Genomic DNA, 19931 nt, shown 5'->3' on the forward strand with positions numbered 1-19931 from the left:
GGCTCAGAGCCTGTGTTACTATGGCTGCGGTGTTGGCCTGCAACTGCAGCTCTGATTAGACTCCTAGCATGGGAACTTCCACATGCCATGCCCTAAAAAGACTAAAAAAAAAAAAAAAAATTCTTAAGTTGTTTCTGCTAACTTCTAATATCTTACTGAAATTTAACACAACTCAATTTAACTCTCATTATGTGATCAGCTATTTATCAGTACTTAATGTGTATAAGTAACTGTATTAGATATCACAAAGGTTACGAGAAAATGGTGATATATCTGGCAAAAATGTAAGTCAGGTATAAACAGTCTTACTACAATAGAGAAAATGTTTAAAAATCCTAACATAGGACCTAAATAGACATTTTCCAAAGAATGCATATGGGTGGCCAACAGACATATGAAAAGATGCTCAACATTGCTAGTTATTAGAGAAATGCAAATCAAAACCACAATGAGGTATCACTTCACACTGGTCAGAATGGCTATCATCAAAAAGTCTACAAATAATAAATTCTAGAGAGGATGTGGAGAAAAGGGAATTCCCACTGTTGGTGGGAATGTAAATTGGTGCAGCCAGTATGGAAAACTAAAAAAAAAATGAAAAACAGAACTACCATACGATTCAGCAATTCTACTTCTGGGCATATATCCAGAAAAGATGAAAATGCTAATTCGAAAATATACAATATTCTTAGCAGCAATATTTTCAGCCAAGATGGAAGCAACCCAAGTGCTCATCAACACATATCTGGCTTAAGAAGATGGAACATGTATGTGATGTACACACACATACACACACACACACACACACACACACACGCAAAAAATAGATTATTAACCATAAAAAGGAATGAAATATTGCCATTTGCAGCAACATGGATGGATCTACAGAATATTACATGTAGTTAAGGGAGTCAGACAGTGAAAAACAAATAATATATGATATCACATATGTGGAATCTAAAAAATAACACAAATGAATCTATATATAAAATAGAAATAGACTCACGAACATAGAAAGCAAACTTACGGTTACCAAAGAGGAGAGGAACAGAGGGACAAATTAGGAGTATGGGATTAACATACAAACTACTACACATAAAATAGATAAGCAATAATGATTTACTATATGGCACAGGGTGTGGGTTGCAGACGCAGCTTGGATCCTGCATTGCTGTAGCTGTGTCGTAAGCCAGCACCTACAGCTCTGATTCCACCCCTAGCCTGGAAACTTCCACATGCCATGGGTGTGGCCCTAAAAAGAAAAAAAAAAAATTGTTATGTGGGACAGTATAAGCAAAGAGAGAGAAAAAGAAATCTCAAAAAAAAAAAAAGAACAATGTGTATTTCAGTTTGCCTAGTATATAGAGTTTAATGAAATCAGTAGGATAGCAGCTACAAAAATAAGTTGAGGCCAGACAAACGCAGGCTCTGAATATTAGGTTGTGCTAATGGTTTTACGCTGACTAAATAAGAGAATGAGGGCTGACTAAAGAAAAAAAATTGTACGAACTGTGTTTCAAAAGACCTTCACCGTCAAAGCTACAACTATCATTGAATCAATAGTTTTAAAGGAGTTCCCATCGTGGCTTAGAAGTTAGCAAACCCAACCAGCATCCATGAGGATGAGAGTTCGACCCCTGACCCCACTCAGTGGATTACTGATCCGGCGTTGCCGCGAGGTGGGGTGTAGGGCGCAGATGTGGCTCAGATCCCAAGTTGCTGTGGCTGTGGTGTAGGCCAGCAGCTACAGCTCTGATTGGATCCTAGGCTGGGAATCTCCATATGCGGGCCTAAAAATACAGACAAAAAAAAAGACCAAAAAAAAAAGTTATATATAAATAATTATATCTACAAGGTTCCTCATGATAAGAAAAAATAAACAGATTAAAATAATAATTGTGCAGTTTAGTTGGATTAGAGTTTGGAAGGGAAAGCAGTGTCACAACTTCAGTAAATTCTTCATTTTGTAATTTAAACAACTAAGCTGAGTCATTTTTAACTAGGGTTCATATGCTTATCTCACTTTTTACTAGAAGTTCTATATTTTACTTCTAAATCACTTTTAGGATTTTTGTATCTTTAAATAGTTACAGAACCTAGTTACAAAAAGAATCTATAACCTACTGGTTTCAGAGTAAGTGGTTTCCGACAGAAATGAAAGCAGATGGCAAATATATTTCATCTCTTCCATTTTCTTTCTTACATCTAAAAATAATCCTTTTCTGCACCTAAAAATATTTCAAGGAGTTTCTGTGAGAATATATCTAAATAAGTTAATCGCTTTTAATACCAAGAACACATTTTCCCATTATTTCTCTCACATCAAATTATTTTTACAATTACTACTTTTCTGAGCATTTTTTAAAGGTATTTGACAACTGCAGTCATCATAACCTAGTTTGTGACACTGGGACAAAAAGTAAATATGCTTTTAACTATTTGCCTAAGTTCACAAATGCTGTATATTAAATATTTCATCTGTTAAATGTTACTTAAAAAAAAAAACCTATGCTGATTACCACAGAAGTACAAAACACATTGCAATTCATTGTAAAAGGCTACTATTTTGCATGCTGACACCAAGTTTAGAAATATATTTTCTCAAATACTGACCTACATTCTAGGGATCTAAAAACGCAGTACTTGAATCTGTACTTAATGGGACTTACAGAGTTTTTGGAGGGAAAGCAGTAAAGTATAAATAGAGATCTGTATGAAGCATGGGAATGCAAAAGAGGAACTTCTTCATCCGGTCTGAGGCCAGGAAAGGCTTTTAAGGTGACTTTTAAAATTAGTCTTAAAATATAGAGATTCAAAAAAAATAGAAAAAAATCAATAAAGCCAAGAGCTGGTTCTTTGAAAAGGCAAACAAAATTGACAAACCTCTGGCCAGACTCACCAAGAAGAGGAGAGAAAGAAACCCAGATAAACAAAATAAAAACTGAAAAAGGAGAAATCACGATGGATACTGCAGAAATACAAAAAGCCATAAGAGAATACTCTGAAAAATTATACGCCAACAAACTTGACAAACTAGAAGAAATGGACAACTTTCTAAAGACTTATAGCCCGCCAAAACTGAATCAAGAAGAAATAAATCAAGTGAACAGACCAATCACTAGAAATGAAATTGAATATGTAATAAAAACACTCCCTACAAACAAAAGTCCAGGACCAGATGGCTTCACAGGCGAATCCTACCAAACATACAAAGAGGGACTATACGCATCCTCAAACTTTTCCAAAAGGTTGAAGAAGAAGGGATACTCCCAAAGACATTCTATGAAACCACCATCACCCTAATACCAAGTCAGACAAAAGAAGAAATGAAAAAGGAGAAATCACAATGGATACTGTGGAAAGATACTAGCAAAAAAGAAAATTATAGGCCAATATCTTTGATGAATATGGACACAAAAATTCTCAACAACATTTTAGCCAACCGAATCCAAGAACATGTAAAAAAAGATCATACACCACCACTAAGTGGGATTCATCCCAGGTTCACAAGAATGGTTCAACATATGTAAATCAATCAATGTCATACACCACCTTAACAAAACAAAAGTCAAAAACCACAAGAGCATCTCAATAGATACAGAGAAAGCATTTGACAAAGTCTAACATCCATTCATGATCAAAACTCTTACCAAAGTGGGTATAGAGGGAACATACCTTAACATAATAAAAGCCATTTATGACAAACCCACAGCAAATATAATAGTCAATGGAGAAAAGCTGAAAGCCTTCCCACTAAAATCTGGAACAAGACAAGGATGCCCACTCTCACCACTGTTATTCAACATAGTACTGGGGGTCCTAGCCACAGCAATCAGATGAACAAAAGAAAAGGCATCCAAACTGGAAGAGAAGAGGTAAAATTGTCACTGTATACAGATGACATGATACTATATATAGAAAACCCTAAGGACTCAACACAAAAACTACTCAAACTGATCAACAAATTCAGCAAAGTAGCAGGACACAAGATTAGCATTCAGAAATTGGTCGCATTTCCATACACTAACAATGAAATATTAGAAAAGGAATACAAAAACACAATACCTTTTAAAATCGCACCCCAAAAAATTAAATACCTGGGAATAAACCTGACCAAGGAGGTGAAAGACTTATATGCTGAGAACTATAAAACATTAACCAAGGAAAACAAAGAGGATTCAAAGAAATGAAAAGATATTCCATTTACCTGGGTTGGAAAAATTAATATTGTAAAAATGGCCATACTACCAAAGCAATCTACAGATTCAGTGCAATCCCTATCATGTTACCCATGACATTTTTCACAGAACTAGAACAAACAATCCAAAAATTTATATGTAACCACAAAAGACCCAGAACTGCCAAAGCAATCATGAGGAACAAAAACCAAGCAGGAGGCATAACTTTCCCAGACTTCAGGCAATTACACAAGTAATCAAGACAGTGTGGTAGTGGTACCAAAACAGACCTCCAGACCAATGGAACAGAAGAGAAAACCCAGAAATAAACCAAGACACCTACAGTCAGTTAATCTTCAACAAAGGAGGCAAGAATGTAAAATGGGAAAAAAGACAGTCTTTTCAGCAATGGTGCTGGGAAAACTGGACAGCCACATGTAAATCAATGAAACTGGAATGCACCTTCACACCATGCACAAAAATAAACCCAAAATGGCTTTAAAACTTAAACATAAGACAAGATACCATCAAACTCCTAGAAGAGAACATAAGCAAAACATTCTCTGACATCCAAATTATAGATGTTTTCTCAGGTCAGTCTCCCAAAGCAAGAGAAATAAAAGCAAAAATAAACTGGTGGGACCTAATCACACTGACAAGTTTTGCACAGCAAAGGAAACCATAAAAAAAAAAAAAAAGACAAATTACACAGTGGGAGAAAATAGTTTCAAACGATGCAACTGACAAGGGCTTAATCTCTAAAATATACAAACAACTTATACACCTCAAGAGCAAAAAAGCCAACACCCCAATGGAAAAATGGGCAAAAGACCTGAATAGACTTTCTCAAAGGAAGATGTACAGATGGCCAACAAGCGCACAAAAAAAATGTTCAACATCCCTGATTATTAGAGAAATGCAAATCAAAACTACCACAAGATACCACTTCACACCAGTCAAAATGGACATCATTAATAAGGCCACAAATAACAAATGCTGGAGGGGGTGTGGAGGAAAGGGAACCCTCCTGCCCTGTTGGTGGGAATGTAAGCTGGTACAACCACTATGGGGAACAGTATGGAGGTACCTTAGAAAACTATACATAGAACTACCATATGACCCAACAATCCCACCCTTGGGCATATATCTAGACAAAACTTTCCTTAAAAAAGACACATGTACCCACATGTTCATTGCAGCACTAGTCACAATAGCCAAGACATGGAAAAAACCTAAATGTCCATGACAGATGATGATTGGATTAAGAAGATGTGGAATATATACACAATGGAATACTACTCGGACATATAAAAGAATGAAATAATGCCATTTGCAGCAACATGGATGGAACTAGAGACTCTCGTGTCCTGAGTGAAGTAAGTCAGAAAGACAAAGACAAATACCATATGATATCACTTAAATCTGGAATCTAATATATGGCACAAATGAACCTTTCCACAGAAAAGAAACTCATGGACTTGGGGAAAAGACTTGTGGTTGTCAAGAGGTAGGGAGTGAGATGGACTGGGAATCTGGGGTTAATAGATGCAAACTATTGCCTTTGGAATGGATAAGCAATGAAATCCTGCTGTATAGCACTGGGAACCTATATCTAGTCACTTACAATGGAGTATGATGAAGGATAATATGAGAAAAAGAATGTATATATGTGTATGTGACTGAGTCTCTTTGCTGTACTATAGAAAACTGGCAGAACACTGTAAACCAGCTATAATGGGAAAAAATCATTAAAAAAGTAAAAAAAATAAACAATTTTTAAAAATTAAAAAACTGTCAAAAAAAGCTTGTTATAACTATGCTAAAACTATACTAGCTTTGTTAAATATTTGCCATTGTCTAAATAGATAATATAAATATAATCATCAAAACTACTAAATAAAAAATAAATAAAATTAGTCTTAAATGCACTATCAAAAAGGAAAATTACAGGCCAATATCTTTGCTGAATACAGATGCAAAATTTTTCAACAAAATATTAGCAACCAAATCCAACAAAATATAAAAACAGATCATACACCACAATCAAATTGGATTCATGTTAGGGTCTTAAGGATGGTTCATCATATGCAAATGAATCAATGTGATTACACTACACCACCAACAACAAAAAAAGACAAAAACACATGATCATCTCAATAGATGCAGAAAAAGCATTTAATAAAATTAAACATCTATTTATGATAAAAACTCTTATCAAAGTGGGTATAGAGTGACCATATTGCAACATAATAAAAGCTATTTATGACAAACCCACAGTCAACATAAAACTCAATGATGAAAAGCTAAAAGCTTTCCCACTAAAATCTGGAACAAGACAAGGATATCAACTCTCACTACTTCTATTCAATACAGTACGGGAAATCCTAGCCACACAAATCAGATAAAAAAAGAAAGAATGAAAAGAAAAGAAATAAAAGGTATCCAAATTGGAAGGGAAGAGGTAATACTGTCATTATATGCAGATGACATAATATTATATATAGAAAGCCCTAAAGACTACACACAAAAAGTACTAAATCAGATAAACAAATTCAGCAAAATAGCAGGATATAAGTTTAACATACAGAAATCAGTTCCATTTCTTTACACTAACAATGAAATACTAGAAAGGGAAAGTAAATGATCAAAAGGGACCTGCTGTATAGCACACAAATCTACTCAATGTTCTGTGATAACCTATACGGGAGTAGATATGTGTATACATATGGCTGAATCACTCTGATGTACAGCGGAAATTAACACAACATTATAAATCAATTATACTTCAATAAAACTAAATTTTTAAAGAAGAAAGGGAAAGTTAAAAAAAAACATTTAAAATTGCATCAAAAAAAGATAAAATACTTAGGAATAAACTCAACCAAGGAGGCGAAAGACATGCTGAGAACATCGATAAAGGAAATTAAAGATGATACAAAGAAATGGAAAGATATTCCATGCTCAGGATTGTTTTGGCAATTCTGAGTCTGCCTGATTAGAAGGGACAATGGATAATGTGCCTTTGAATTTACTATAGCATGAAGCATTCTGTTACAATTAGTAACCAGTCAATATTTGCTGAATGACAAAACCTGTTTAAACCTACATTCAAAAATGATTTCTGGAGTTCCCTGGTGGCTGACCATGAGTTCCTGTTGTGGGAGCCCTGTCCCAGGTTTCTGTGCTGGATTTGCTAATAAAATCTGTTTCCCCATGTACTTATTTTTTTCTTTTTACAGCCACACATGCAGCATATTGAGGCTCCCATGCTAGGGTCAAATAAGAGCTGCAGCTGAGGACTACACAGAAGCTTGCAGCAACACTGGTTCCTTAACCCAATGAGCGAGACCAAGGATTAAATCCCCATCCTCACAGACACTATATCAGGTTCTTAACCTGCTGAGCCACAAAAGGAACTCCCCCACATGTATCTACTTTTTTTTTTTTTGACCCAGCCAGCAGCATGCAGAAATTCCCTGGCCAGGGACAGAACCTGTGCCACAGCAGCAACCCCAGCTGCAGCAGAGATGACTGGGGATCCTTTTCCAGCTGAGCCACCAGGGAACTCCTCCACATGGAAACACTGAAGATACTGGAGTTGAACTTAATGACTCCTAAAATCCACTCTGGAATGTAAACTGGTACAGCCACTATGGAGAACAGTTTGGAGATACCTTAGAAATCTATACATAGAACTTCCATATGACCCCGCAATCCCACTCTTGGGCATCTATCCAGACAAAACTCTACTTAAAAGAGACACGTGCACCCGCATGTTCATTGCAGCACTATTCACAATAGCCAAGACATGGAAACAACCCAAATGTCCATCGACAGAGGATTGGATTCGGAAGATGTGGTATATATACACAATGGAATACTACTCAGCCATAAAAAAGAATGACATCATGCCATTTGCAGCAACATGGATGGAACTAGAGAATCTCATCCTGAGTGAAATGAGCCAGAAAGACAAAGACAAATACCATATGATATCGCTCATAACTGGAATCTAACATCCAGCACAAATGAACATCTCCTCAGAAAAGAAAATCATGGACTTGGAGAAGAGACTTGTGGCTGCCTGATGGGAGGGGGGGAGGGAGGGAGGAGAGAGGGAGGGGGGGGAGGGAGGGAGGGGGAGGGGGGGGGGAGGGAGGGAGGGGGAGGGGGGCGGAGGGAGGGAGGTTGGGGGAGGAGGGGGGGGGAGGGAGGGGAGGGGGGGAGGGGGGAGGGGGGGAGGGAGGGAGGGGGGGAAGGGGGGAGGGAGGGGAGGGGGGGGAAGGGGGGGAGGAGGAAGGGGGGGAGGGAGGGAGGGGGAGGGGGGGGAGAGGGATGGAACGGGAGCTTGGGCTTATCAGACACAATTTAGAATAGATTTACAAGGAGATCCTGCTGAATAGCATTGAGAACTTTGTCTAGATACTCATGTTGCAACAGAAGAAAGGCTGGGGGAAAAATGTAATTGTAATGTATACATGTAAGGATAACCTGACCCCCTTGCTGTACAGTGGGAAAATAAAAAAAAATTATAAAAAAAATCGGAGTTCCCGTCGTGGCGCAGTGGTTGACGAATCCGACTGGGAACCATGAGGTTGCGGGTTCGGTCCCTGCCCTTGCTCAGTGGGTTAACAATCCGGCATTGCCCTGAGCTGTGGTGTAGGTTGCAGACGCGGCTCGGATCCCGCTTTGCTGTGGCTCTGGCGTAGGCCTGGGGCTACAGCTCCGATTCAACCCCTAGCCTGGGAACCTCCATATGCCGCGGGAGCGGCCCAAGAAATAACAACAACAACAACAACAAAAAAAAAAGACAAAAGACCAAAAAAAAAAAAAACTATTAACCATGAATAAAGTATCTTGTCTTTAAAAAAAAAAAAAATCCACTCCGGCTCAGGTTAGCTCCCTTAGGGATGTTAACAGCCTTGTGCACCATTCATTCACTCCGTTTGTGTAGCACGAGATAGATAATCAAATACTGTCATTTCAGTAGTCATTAAACAAATCTTCATTGAACACTTACCCTGTGCCAGACACTGTATGGTGTACTCGTGTTCACAGAGCTCTACCAGATGATACAGGGGGTTAGAGAAGAGATCCAAGAGGTGATGCTTAAGCTGTCTCTTCAATGCAACAGAAATTTCCCAAATTTGGGCGGGAGCACTTGGTAGTTAGGGGGGCGAAGGGGAGGTAGGTGTACAAAAACAATGATGTAAAAGGCATGTTGAGCGTTTTCAGCAGCTGAAGGCTGGGTAACATAGGACAAGTGTTCACAGCACTCCTGCGAAGTACATGTAATTTGGCACGTTTCGTGTGATTACTTGCTTAATGCGTGTCCCCTGCTGGACCTCAGGTGCCACGACTTCGGGAGCAGCACCTGCTGCCGCCCACCGTGGTTCTCCCAGAGTCTAACACGCTGCCTTGTGCTCGTTAGGCGTTGAAGAATTCCTAAAGGGTCTGCCCCTGAGAGTTAAAACGTGTCATTTCCAAAATATCTCTAAGAGTGAACCTTTTCCACTAAAAGGAAGAGAAATCGAGGTGCCCTCTGCAGCCAACTTCAGCTCCTCAGAAAATCTAACTCCAGAGCGCGGCTCTTGCCTTCCCAACGCCACCTCTCGGAAACACTCAGGGACACAAATCCCCCGACATCCCCGAGGCCTGAGGGCAGGGAGCCGGAGGTGGGCCACCTTCCGCCCCGCAGGACGCCCACGCCAGGACTCTCTATTTTTAGGCGCGCCGCCGCCGCCTCAGGCTATGGTGTCCAGATACGTCGTATTTAGAAGTTGTGGAGACAGAAACAACTTGATTAACCTTCAGCGGAGAAGACAAAACAATGCCAAATGGTCACCTGAACTGGACTGGGTGCCAGCGACGCCCAGTACAGGCGCAGTACAACTCGCCTCTCAGCCCTGGACCTCTCTTAGGCACAGAGCTAAAGCGCCCTCTGATGGTCTCTCCGCGACTTCGCCTCGCGCTTCGCTAGCCTTCCCCCCCAATGCACGCCCAGGCTCGCGAGAGTAAGAACTGAAGTCTTCCAAAAGCGTTCTGCGGAACTGAACTTCTGCGTAACTCTCGTTCCTGTACGGAAAGGGCTGAGGGACCAACCGGAAGGCCTGTTCACCCACCTCAGGGAGCATCCTGGGGGCCGGAAGAAGGTGGAAAGTCCTGCATCCACTTGGAGCGCGTGGCTGTCATAGAGGCGGCGTATTGCTGCACCGCGTGGGTACTGTGCGGAGGTCGGAGGTCGCCGAAAGCCTGACGTCTGTGTAGAACCTGAGACGCGAGCTATGGTGAGGAGATCGCAGCGGCGAGGAGCGGCTAAGTGGGCCGCTCTGCGATCCAAGGCAGGTCGCGGTCCAGTGGAGGAAAATGAAGACGATTTAGAATCTCCGCCCTCACCAGGGGACTCCAGTTACTACCAAGATAAGGTAGATGACTTCCATGAGGCCCGATCTCGGGCCGCATTGGCTAAGGGCTGGAGCGAAGTAGAGAGTGGGGACGAGGAGGAGGATGGCGATGAGGAGGAGGAGGTGCTTGCTTTAGATGTTGCTGATGAGGACGACGACGAAGATGGAGAGAGTGCAGGGGATGAGGAGGAGGAAGAGGAGGATGGTGGAAGCTCCGTGGAGAGTGAGGCTGAGGCCTCGGTGGATCCCAGCTTGTCGTGGGGTCAGAGGAAAAAAGTTTACTATGACACGGACTATGGGTCCAAGTCCCGAGGCCGGCGGAGCCAACAAGAAGTAGAAGAAGAGGAAAGAGAGGAGGAGGAGGAGGCACAGCTCATTCAGCGGCGCTTAGCCCAGACCCTGCAGGAGGACGATTTTGGAGTCACCTGGGTGACTGCCTTTGCAAAACCAGCACCTCAAGTAAATGAGGCTGAGACACGCGTCGTGAAGGATTTGGCGAAAATTTCAGTGAAAGAGAAGCTGAAGATGCTGCGGAAGGAATCACCAGAGCTCTTGGAACTGATAGATGACCTGAAAGTTAAGTTGACAGAGATGAAGGATGAACTGGAGCCATTGCTCCAGTTGGTGGAGCAAAGAGTCATTCCACCTGGAAAAGGAAGCCAATACCTGAGGACCAAGTACAATCTCTACTTGAACTACTGCTCCAACATCAGTTTTTATTTGATCCTGAAAGCTCGGAGAGTTCCTGCACATGGACATCCTGTCATAGAAAGGCTTGTTACCTATCGAAATTTGATCAACAAGCTGTCAGTTGTGGATGAGAAGCTGTCCTCTGAGATTCGTCATCTACTCACACTTAAAGATGGTGCTGGAAAGAAAGAACTGACCCTAAAAGCAAAATCCACGAAGGCTAAGCCAAAATCTGTTTCAGAGACTTCAGCTGCTGCCTCCACTGTTACAGACCTTTCTGATGATTCTGATTTTGATGAAGAAGCTGCACTGAAATACTATAAAGAAATAGAAGACAGGCAAAAATTGAAGAGAAAGAAAGAAAATAGTACTGAAGAACAAGCTCTTGAAGATCAAAATGCAAAGAGAGCCATTACTTACCAGATTGCTAAAAACAGGGGACTTACCCCTAGGAGAAAGAAGATTGATCGTAATCCCAGAGTGAAACACCGGGAGAAGTTCAGAAGAGCCAAAATCCGAAGAAGAGGCCAGGTTCGGGAAGTTCGTAGAGAAGAGCAACGTTATAGTGGTGAACTATCTGGTATTCGTGCCGGAGTTAAAAAGAGCATTAAGCTTAAGTAAAGTTTTTGCTTGGCTTAAGTTTTTTGGTAATATTTTTAGAACAATAAATTTTTTTATTTTTAACTGGTGAAGTGGCTATATTAGTATTTAGTCTCTAACCTTAAAGTTTAAAAGTTCTTGTCAGTAGTGAAATTTCTTTGGGTTATTTGCTCAATTCATTTTTCTTTTACTTTGTAATCAGATCATACATACTAGTAAGTGTGGGAGCAATTTGAAGCTGCATGGGTAAAGAGATGGTATTGAAAAAAGTTCTCTAATATTCTGTCAAATAGTAGCTAAGGGAAATTGCACAGCTAGTTGTGGAGTAAGAAATAAACAGAATATTTTTATAATTTTTTAGGTAAAGTGAAGAGAATGCACTTTTGAAAATCATCTTACTTCTAAGATAACCTACAAAGTAGTTCTGACATTTCATTTACCTAAAGCATAATTTTTTTTTTCTTCTTCTCTCTTTTCTTGAGCAGCTCCCGCGGCATATGGAGGTTCCCAGGCTAGGGCTCTAATCGGAGCTGTAGCCTCCCGCCTACACCAGAGCCACAGCAACGCGGGATCTGAGCCGTGTCTGCGGCCCACACCACAGCTCACGGGCAACGCCGGATCCTTAATCCACTGAGCAAGGCCAGGAAACTGAACCCGCAACCTCATGGTTCCTAGTCGGATGCATTAGCCACTGCGCCACAACGGGAACTCCTAAAGCATAATTCTAGAGTAGGGTTTAATGTTAAGAATTTTATACATTTTATGTTGGTAAAAGTTTAGGAATGAAGAGGAACTTGGTTAAAAATAGAGATATGCCTTACTTATGTTAATTGTGAATATTTTTAATACTCCCTAATACGGTAAATATGATAAAAATTCCATTTCCCCTTTGGTGACTTGCAGTGGTTCTTTGTACACTCCACTCTTTTTACACTGCTAAAAACCTAATATAATTACTAGTGGGAAAGAGGTAACAAATTTACTTTTTTTTTTTTTTTTACAGTTACTCTGGTCTTTACAGTAGGGAAAGATGATAAGATGGTGAACTTAAAAAGTCTTAGGATGATGCCAGGGGAAACAGTGAGAGGACTAGTGAAGGAAAAAACCAAGGACATCTTAACTATGTCACTGCTAATCCATTAAACATTGTGCCAGCTGCTGGAAATGCAGAGATGGTCATTGGTTAATATTTACTAAAACACTTGCCATAACTTTGTGAGATGAGGCTGTTCTATCAGAAATAAGGACACCAAAATTCCGGGAGGTTAACTTTCTAATGAACACATGCTTAGGATTTGGACCCAATCCAGTTTAATTTGAGCTTTCATTTTAACCTTTGGCTTACCAGCTGCTTCCTCAGACTAGCACACATGCCACATTATTTTGTTTTCTTATAAACAAAAGAAGTAGGTTGGAGATAAAAGTTTATATTGAGTGCAAGTTACTTTTGTAAGCATTTTATTTATTATTACTCGCAACACCGCTTTCATAGCAAATTCTATTATCCATGTTTTATTTTGTTATTTTATTGTCTTTTTAGCGCCACACCCACAGCATGTGTAAGTTTCCAGGCTAGTGGTCCAATCAGAGGTATAGCTGCCAGCCTACACCCACAAACACAGCAACTGGGGATCTGAGCTTCATCTGCAACCTACACCACAGCTCACCAGCAACACCAAATCCTTAACCCACTGAGTAAGGCCTGGGATCAAACCTGCATCCTCATGGATACTAGCCAGGTTCATTAACCACTGAGCCACAATGGGGACACCTACCCGTATTTTAAAGATGAGGAAACTGTGATAAAGAGAAGTAACTTTATCCAGGTCATATAGCTGTTAAGTGCCTCATGGGTACTAGTCAGGTTCATTAACCACTGAGCCACAATGGGAACACCTACCCGTATTTTAAAGATGGGGAAACTGATAAAAGAGAAGTTAAGTAACTTTATCCAGGTCATATAGCTGTTAAGTGGTAAGGCTAGGATTTCAGCCCAGCTTTTCAGGGATAAGAGCCCTATCCTGTACTTCCTTTTCTGATATAATAGAAAAAGTATAGGTTTAGAAGCTAACTTACTAGGGTGATTTGGAGTTAATTTCTTCATCTGTGACTCATTTTCTTCATCTGTATGGTATTATTATACCAACCTTAGAGGTAATAGAACAATGGTTAAGAGCCGTGAGAAAATAGAAAAATATATATATCTATATATCTATATATATATATATAGATTTCTGCCCTTGGTTTCTGGCACAAAATTCTTAAAACTTCTCTAAATTCCTAACTGGTAAGAGAACTGGGAGCATTGTTTGTTCTAATGAGGCAACTCTAGATGGGTTCCTGGATTGGGGCTGGTCACCAGAAAGACCAAGCCATAATTAGAAGCTTGGTTCCCATTGTGGCTCAGTGGAAACAAACCCTACTAATATCCATGAGGAAGTGGGTTTGCTCAGTGGGTTAAGGATCCAGCACTGTGAGCTGTAGTGTAAGTCCCAAACACAGCTCTGGTGTTGCCAAGGCTGTGATATAGGCTGGCAGCTGCAGCTCTGATTCGACCCCTAGCCTGGGAACTCATTATGCCAGAGGTGCAGCCCTAAAATGCAAAAAAAGAAAAAGCTTGGAATTTCCAATCCTCTAGAAAGGGCAGAGGAGCTGGAGATGGAATTAGTAATTAGTCATGTGAGGAAGCCTCTACAAAATCCCAAGAGGTCTGGGCAGCTTGCAGGATAGTGAATACATCCTTGTAATGGGAGGGTGTTGGAGCCAACCCCATGGGGACAAGAAGCTCCTGTGCTGGGCATCCTCCCAGACTTCACCCTGTGTACCTCTTCTCCAGCTGTTCATCTATATTCTTTATCATATCCTTTAATAAACTGTAAACGTGTTTCCCTGAGTTCTGTGAGCCACTCTAGCAAATTAATCCCAAGGAGGGAGTTGTGGGAATCTAAGACTTACAGTGGATCTGTCAAAAGCACAGTTGGCAATCTGGACTTGTGACTGGCATCTAAAGTGGGGTGGGGGCAGGCTTGTGGGACCCAGCCCTTAACCTGTGGGATCAGATGCTCTCTTCAGGTGGTGTCAGAGTTGAGTAAAAGTGTAGCACACCCAACTGATAGGGCAGAAAGGAGTCAGAAGTGTTAATACTGTGCGAGTAAAAGAGAAAAATACAGATGGAAAACTCACTTTTTCCAATTCAAGAACAGGCTTGGCCCAGATTCCTAGCTCGGTTTTATCACAGTACTTGTGACTTTGGGTAGGTCACTTAATCTCTTCAGTTTTTCTTCTAAACTGGGTGTATTAGTAGTGGTACCTACTTTGTAGACTTATTATGAGGATAAAGTGAATATATATAAAGCACTTAAAACAATGCCTGTCACACAGGAAGCACCAAGTAAGTGTTGGCTCTTACAGGTTGTAAGAATCCCCATCTGACACATAAATGCTCAACAAATTATAGCTAATAGTATAGTGATTCCTTTTCATTACAGGGACATAGAGAATATAGTGTCATATGTAAAAATGCTTAAGAAATTAATATTCTATTGGAACAAGAGGGAAACATTGGGTGAGTGAGCTCATGAAGGGATGTAGAAAATCTGGGACAGGACAAAACAAGGAAATGAAGTTAGGTTAAAAGTATTCAATGTTCTACATCATATCTCTACCACATGTATAAAGTTGTGGTAAGGGAAAAAAAATTTAAAGGAAGAAAAATCTTCCATTAAGAAAAGTGGAAAAAATTACCACATATTTTTCCAAATGTATCAAATATCCTGTTAGAGACCTCACAATACTTTATAAATATTAATTCATTCTATAATATCTAGAATCTAGATTGTACACTGTCCTGTTTTATAAACATAAAAAGTGGCCTTGTCTGAGGTGAATTAACAGTGAACAAAGTAACAGAAATTGCTGGATTTAATGTTTACATCTTCCAAATTTTGTATTTAAATACTTAAAGAACACTAACATGCTGGTTACTGTCCCAGCACATGAATAATAAATTATTAACTATTCAGTGTGATCCTTTCTCATAGAGACTTATGTGCACCCTGGAGAGTCTCATCGATAAAGAGTTCCAATAAAGTAGATTACTAGTATCAAGCATCAATACAAAGCAACAACCTATGAGATTTATGTCAGCATCTTTTTTTTTTTTTGCTTTTTAGGGCCACATACAAGGCATATGGAGGTTCCCAGCCTAGGGGTCCAATCAGAGCTACAGCTGCCAGCCAACGCCCCAGCAACATCAGATCTGAGCCATGTCTGTGCCCTACACCACAGCTCACGGCAACACCCGATACTTCACCCACTGAGAGAGGCCAGAGCTCGAACCCTCAACCTCATGGTTCCTAGTCGGATTTGTTTCCACTGAGCCATGATGAGAACTACCTATGTCAGCACCTTAAGCTATGGGCAGCTATTGAAAATACAAAAACTAAAGTAAAAGAAAATGTAAAATTAGTGTCCAGTAACTTACTCTGCCACTAACCAGTTGACTGGCTTTGGGCTAGCCAATTTTCTAAGCCATAGTTTTCCTACCTAAATTCTTATTTATGAAGGAGTTAAATGAAATACATATATCTTTTTAACTTTTGTGTGGAAATAAATTTGTCAGACCTCTAAAACACCTTAATGGTCAAAGTTTCTGGCAGACTGGGAATCTGCTTTTTGTGATTTTTAAAAATAAAGACAGGCTTAGGTAATGTGAATAATTGTATTCACATATCTGACATAGAAGATATTTGACATATCTGAGGACTGGATGGAGTTGCTTATTTTTCCTTGCTAGTTTTATGAAGAAAAAAGAATTTTCATTTAACATGTTACAGTAGTATAAGTTAACATTACCAAAATAACTCAGGAAAGGTGAAATTCAGAATAATTTACATCTCGGGGATCACAAAGATGAACACAATCATGTAGGATTCAACTGGAGTTCCAAGTCATTCAAACTGAATATTGCTTCAGGTAATAAGTCAGAGGTTCAAAAATTATTTTAAACATTGATTCTTTTAAAAACATTTGTGTTTTGCCATCACACATTAGAACACAGAACCAGTACAGAAAATGTAAGACTACCCAAATCAACAAATGTTAACGTTTTAAATTTCGTTTCAAATATCATAACAAAGATTTTAATTTGATGTAGTTACTTTAGCTATGTTTTCCTGAAAATGTTTTCTTGGTTCTTTCAGCTATTCACTTGTGAAGAAGAAAAACTGATTTTTTTTTAATGTATTTGCTTCCAAGTGAAGCTTTGAATAATAGTAAGTACTAAAAAGCAACATTTTTTCTTCTTTTTTGGCCGCTCCTCCGCATATGAAGGTCCCAGGCCAGGGATCAGGTCTGAGCCACAGTTGTGACCCACAAGGCAGCTGTGGCAGAGCCAGATCCTCGATCCACTGTTCTGTGCTGGAAGACCAGGCTCAAACTGCATCCTGGTGCTCCAGACACCTCCAAACACATAGTGCCATGGCAGGAACTCCAAGCATCAACATTTTTTAAAACTATAAAATGAAAAAGCTGGGGAAAACTAATAAAAATATTGTCTTAAGTGAAATAACATAGGGTAGCAGTTAGGAGTTTGACCTCTGGAGCCAAGACTGGGTTTAAATCCAAGTTTCACCACTTAACTATGTGTCTTTGGTCCACTTAAACTCTCTGTGTCTCAGTTTCCTCAATATGTGATTGTTAAAGCCATTAAAATAGTTAACCCATATAACATTTAGGACAGCACCTGGGAGGTGGTGTTTAGTATTACCATTAATCTATTTTTAAAAAATAAAAGCTAATTTACTCCCCTTGAAAGAGTTAATTTTCTCCTTGGTTTTATCATAATGGTTCTTAAATCAGAATGGCTCAGTTAAGTTTAAAATGCAGATTTCAGAGTCCCCATCATGACTCGTGGGTTATGAACCCGACTAGTATCCATGAAGATGAAGTATCCCTGGCCTCACTCAGTAGGTTAAGGATCCGGCATTGCCCTGAGCTGTGGTGTAGGTCCTAGACACGGCTCGGATCTGCTTGCTTTGCCTGTGGCTGTGGTGTAGGTTTGCAGCTGTAGCTCTGATTCAACACCTAGCCTAGGAACCTCCTTATGCCACAGCCACAGCCCTTTAAAAAAATGCAGATTCCTGTACCCTACCTCCCCAAATTCTCATTTAGCTAGCCTGGTATGGACCCAGGGATCTGGTTTTTAAGGGACACTGCAGAAGGATGCTGACCCAGAAGGTCTACTGAACACTGGGAAATAGTGCTCCAAGCACACAGCTTTTTAGGGTTCTCTTCACTTATAACACAAACATATGAGTGAAATTATTACAAGAATGAAATATGAGGCGGTATGTTTTTAACCATGAGTCTACAAAACTCCAGGGTAGCCCCATGGACCTTCCCCCCAAAACAATAGTAACATAGGCCTAATTGTTTCCAAGTCTAAGCTCATACTGGTCACTGCATAGTGGGCCAATAAATGAGATGAATCCTTGGGGCCAAGGAATAGTAACTTTACTCAGAAAGCTATCTTGCCCAAGTTATATACTAAAAGGGAAGGGGGTATGGTTAGTTTTTGTTGCAAACTTCTTGCTGTCAAAGAATCCTTTGTTATTTTGCAGCTGTTCACACAGGTCAGGTCACAAAGTTCCTGTAAACCTACAACAAGACAAATGTTATTCTCTGTTCTGCAATGTTATCATCTCTAATGAATAGAAAAGTGTTATACCTTTAAAGGTCAGAGACTTAAGAATAGGCTATCCTGTGTATTTTAGGCTATAGGCAATATTCATATAGCAAAAGCAATAGAATACAAAGGTTAAAGTAAAAGAAACATCCAATATGGAGTCAGATTTGTTCTTCCCTTTTTTTTCATAATCACAATATTTTACATACCATGTCATTGGTTTCCTAGATGGTCTGAAGGCAGGAGTCTTTGGACCTTATAGGGAAACTTTACACTAGGGAGCTCTTTCTTTTACCCTTAAGCATAGCTTTAGATGGCCTCTCTTTGAAGGTATATATATATATACACACACACACACACACACACACATATATATATATATCTCCACTGAAAGATAATCTATATATATTACATATATGGATAGATTTTATATATATATATATAGATATAGATTAGATCACCTTTCAATGGGTAGATGGGACTATTCCAATTAGAAGACCGATCAAAATTTTATGAACACCTAGACTTTCATATTCATTAAATAAGCTCTTTTAGACATACATTGCTTTTTTTTTCTTTTAATCTTTTGTCTTTTCATTTTTTAGGGCCACACCTGCAGCATATGGAGGTTCTTAGTTTAGGGGTCAAATCGGAGCCACAGCTGCTGGCCTACATCACAGCCACAGCAACACCAGACCTGAGCTCCTCGACCCACACCACAGCTCATGGCAATGCCGGATCCCCAACCCACTGAGCAAGGCCAGGGATTGAACCTGCAACCCCATGGTTCCTAGTCAGATTCATTTCCGCTGCGCCATGACAGGAACTTCTAGATATACATTTCTAATCATATGCTTGAACATACACAAAAAGAAAAACTATAGTCAAATAAATAAGTTTATTCCTTAAGCTTCACAACCAATCCAACTTTTCTGAATCACTTCTATTCAAGATCCCTGATGATCAAAGAATCAAGGAATTTTGATAGGATTTTAGAAAGGAGAAAGGGATTTTTAATAAAATGGGGGGGGGGAGGGATGTGGCAGTGGGAGCATAAGGGTACTACACCTGAGAATTATTAGAGGAATAAATCTGTTGTGCATTGTAAAAGGAGAACCTCAAGGAGTTCCCATCGTGGCGCAGTGGTTAACGAATCCGACTAGGAACCATGAGGTGGGGGTTCGATTCCTGCCCTTGCTCAGTGGGTTAACAATCCGGCGTTGCCATGAGCTGTGGTGTAGGTCGCAGACGCAGCTTGGATCCCGCGTTGCTCTGGCTCTGGTGTAGGCCGGTGGCTACAGCTCCGATTAGAGCCCTAGCCTGGGAACCTCCATATGCCGCAGGAGTGGCCCAAGAAATGCCAAAAAAAAAAAA

The 19931-nt window shown here is 40.0% G+C and overlaps 1 protein-coding gene across 1 annotated transcript; it reads left to right on the forward strand.

Annotated features, from left to right (window-relative positions):
• Positions 1-10247: 10247 nt before the first annotated feature.
• On the forward strand, positions 10248-11956 carry UTP3 (UTP3 small subunit processome component). Its single transcript, XM_047799236.1, has one exon. The coding sequence runs from the start codon at positions 10463-10465 to the stop codon at positions 11891-11893; it is 1431 nt and encodes a 476-aa protein (XP_047655192.1). The 5' UTR covers positions 10248-10462; the 3' UTR covers positions 11894-11956.
• Positions 11957-19931: the final 7975 nt, after the last annotated feature.

The sequence above is a fragment of the Phacochoerus africanus genome, chromosome 10 (genome assembly GCF_016906955.1).
Source record: "Phacochoerus africanus isolate WHEZ1 chromosome 10, ROS_Pafr_v1, whole genome shotgun sequence".
NCBI classification, from domain to species: domain Eukaryota; kingdom Metazoa; phylum Chordata; class Mammalia; order Artiodactyla; family Suidae; genus Phacochoerus; species Phacochoerus africanus.